The following is a 1963-nucleotide window of genomic DNA, read 5'->3' as shown; positions in this document are numbered from 1 at the left end:
TTTTTTTCTTTCTTTTTTCTTTTTTTTTTTAAACCGGAAGGATTCTCCATTTTCCAAATTAGGAGGGGATAAAAAGGGTTTGCACTTCTTAGCCACCTTTCCAGAATGATTTACTGTCACTGCATTTCTGTTCCTACATGCAATGATTTCTCCTTTCAGTCATTCACAGACAACTTGACTCTCCAGCTCATTTTTAGATTGCTCACGCTCATTTTCCTTCTCGTTCCCTGCAGGCCCTTTCTGGCTGTGTGTCTAATAATCTGTGCCATAACGTGTCCCACCCTGGGAACTCTGATCAGCAGGTAAATGTATGTGCATATAGAACGTGAATCGTCAGACACTGAGTCATTTTTTTTCTGCTTAAACAAATTCACTTTTTTGTGTCTTTTTTTTTTTCCAGGATGGGAAAACATCAAGACGAATAGGAACTCAAGGTTGGAATGGTGATTAATGTGTTGTTGTTTTTTTATTTTTAAAGAAAGCATCAGGCTGCAGCTGTTATTACTGCCTTTGTTCCCCCAGAACTTTATCTTTTTCCATATTAATTGATTAGTTTGTTGATTTAACAAGCGATGTTATCTGGTTTTCTCGACAGAATCCAATGAAATTCCTCCACTGCAGCCACAGAAACGGCCCTTTGCTCACTTGATGGGTAAGAACCCCCATGATGTCATCATTTCAACCAGCTTTCAACCACATTTGATCATCAGATCAGGTCTTTATGTTGATGTTTCACTTTTAAAAAAATTATCTTTTTTACCACAATTTCATGTTGCCCAGATGAGGAAGCAACACAGTGTCTGCTTTGTCTGTTCAAAAATGTAAAAAGTTGAATTTAGTCCAGTTACACGTTATTTCAGCTTATCTCAGGGTTTTCCGTTTCAGTTTTGTGACGCACCAATAGTGTACCTCACGATACAATGTTGTGTTTTTCTTTTGTGTTTAAGGAGCTGAGAAGTCGAAAGACAACGTAGTGCAGTGGAAATCACAGGGTCACGAAGACAGAAGGAGAATGGAGTACCGCAACAGCCGATTGGTAATCAACCAGGAAGGCTACTACTACGTCTACTCCAAGCTGGTAGTGGACGTTTCGGAGGCAACATCGCCTATCGTCCACACGATCATGAGTAAACCCAGTGGCTATGGTTCACTTGTAGAGCTTCTGAAGTCCAAAAGGTGGGCTTTTTCTCCACATTTGCTCTTGTTCCTTTTGTGCCTGATGCATACACCTCCCACCCCTCCAAATGCAACACAACTATAACCAAATCTGACTCTTCTCACTGTTTGTCTTTCAGTAACTGGGGCCCAAAGAAAAGTTCAGATAGTTCTGAAAATCGTGGCAATTCAAGCGAGGACAAATGGAGAAGCTTTCTGTCTGGGATTTTCCTCCTGCAAGACGGAGATGAAATTTATGTCACTCTGAGCAACATGGACAAGTTGTCTCCTGAGGCCAATGAGAACTGTCTGGGTGCCATCTGGATAGACTCTTAGACAATAGCAGAAATACCTCTGTGCTAGCTCTTTTGACCAGTCTAATATATGTACCCCACAACTGATGGATATAATTCTGAGAACAATGAAAAAGCAAATAGTTTTGACATAAAAGTATCTGACATTCAGATTATATATATATATATATTTACGTTGTAATTATTCCTCATATTTTGGTGTTTAAATAAAAACAAATACTACAAAACAAATTGTAAGAGGATCTCTTTCTTTGTAGCGTAAACACAAGCCATAATATGATTTATTTTTCTGTTCACATGATGAACTGAGAGAAAAATCAGCTTGGATAACATTAAACCGCAGTCAACCCACATTACCGGGCTGCAGGTGTACAAATGTGCAACCAGCTTAAGGGAGAGTTTGTGTATGTATGTATGACTGTATGCGTGTCTGAGTGTGTGTGTGTGTGTGTGTGTGTGTGTGTGTGTGTGTGTGTGTGTGTGTGTGTGTGTGT

At 39.6% G+C, this 1963-nt stretch overlaps 1 protein-coding gene across 4 annotated transcripts in view; it reads left to right on the top strand.

Annotated features, from left to right (window-relative positions):
• LOC103462560 (TNF superfamily member 14) overlaps positions 1–1647 on the top strand; it is a 3257-nt gene extending 1610 nt beyond the window's left edge. The window contains exons 3-7 of one of the 4 annotated variants that reach the window (XM_008405712.2): positions 234–302; positions 401–434; positions 596–652; positions 948–1176; positions 1296–1647. In XM_008405712.2, coding sequence (XP_008403934.1) covers positions 234–302; positions 401–434; positions 596–652; positions 948–1176; positions 1296–1491 — 585 coding nt within the window. In that variant the 3' untranslated portion in view covers positions 1492–1647. Of the gene's footprint in view, positions 1–233; positions 309–400; positions 444–595; positions 653–947; positions 1177–1295 lie in introns of all 4 variants that reach the window. The other 3 variants (XM_008405557.2, XM_008405631.2, XM_008405480.2) reach the window with 3 other exon arrangements.
• The last annotated feature ends 316 nt before the right edge of the window (positions 1648–1963 follow it).

The sequence above is a fragment of the Poecilia reticulata genome, linkage group LG1 (assembly GCF_000633615.1).
Source record: "Poecilia reticulata strain Guanapo linkage group LG1, Guppy_female_1.0+MT, whole genome shotgun sequence".
Lineage (NCBI taxonomy): Eukaryota > Metazoa > Chordata > Actinopteri > Cyprinodontiformes > Poeciliidae > Poecilia > Poecilia reticulata.
The sequence above is the reverse complement of the archived record's forward strand: the minus strand, read 5'-3'. Positions and strand labels throughout refer to the sequence as shown.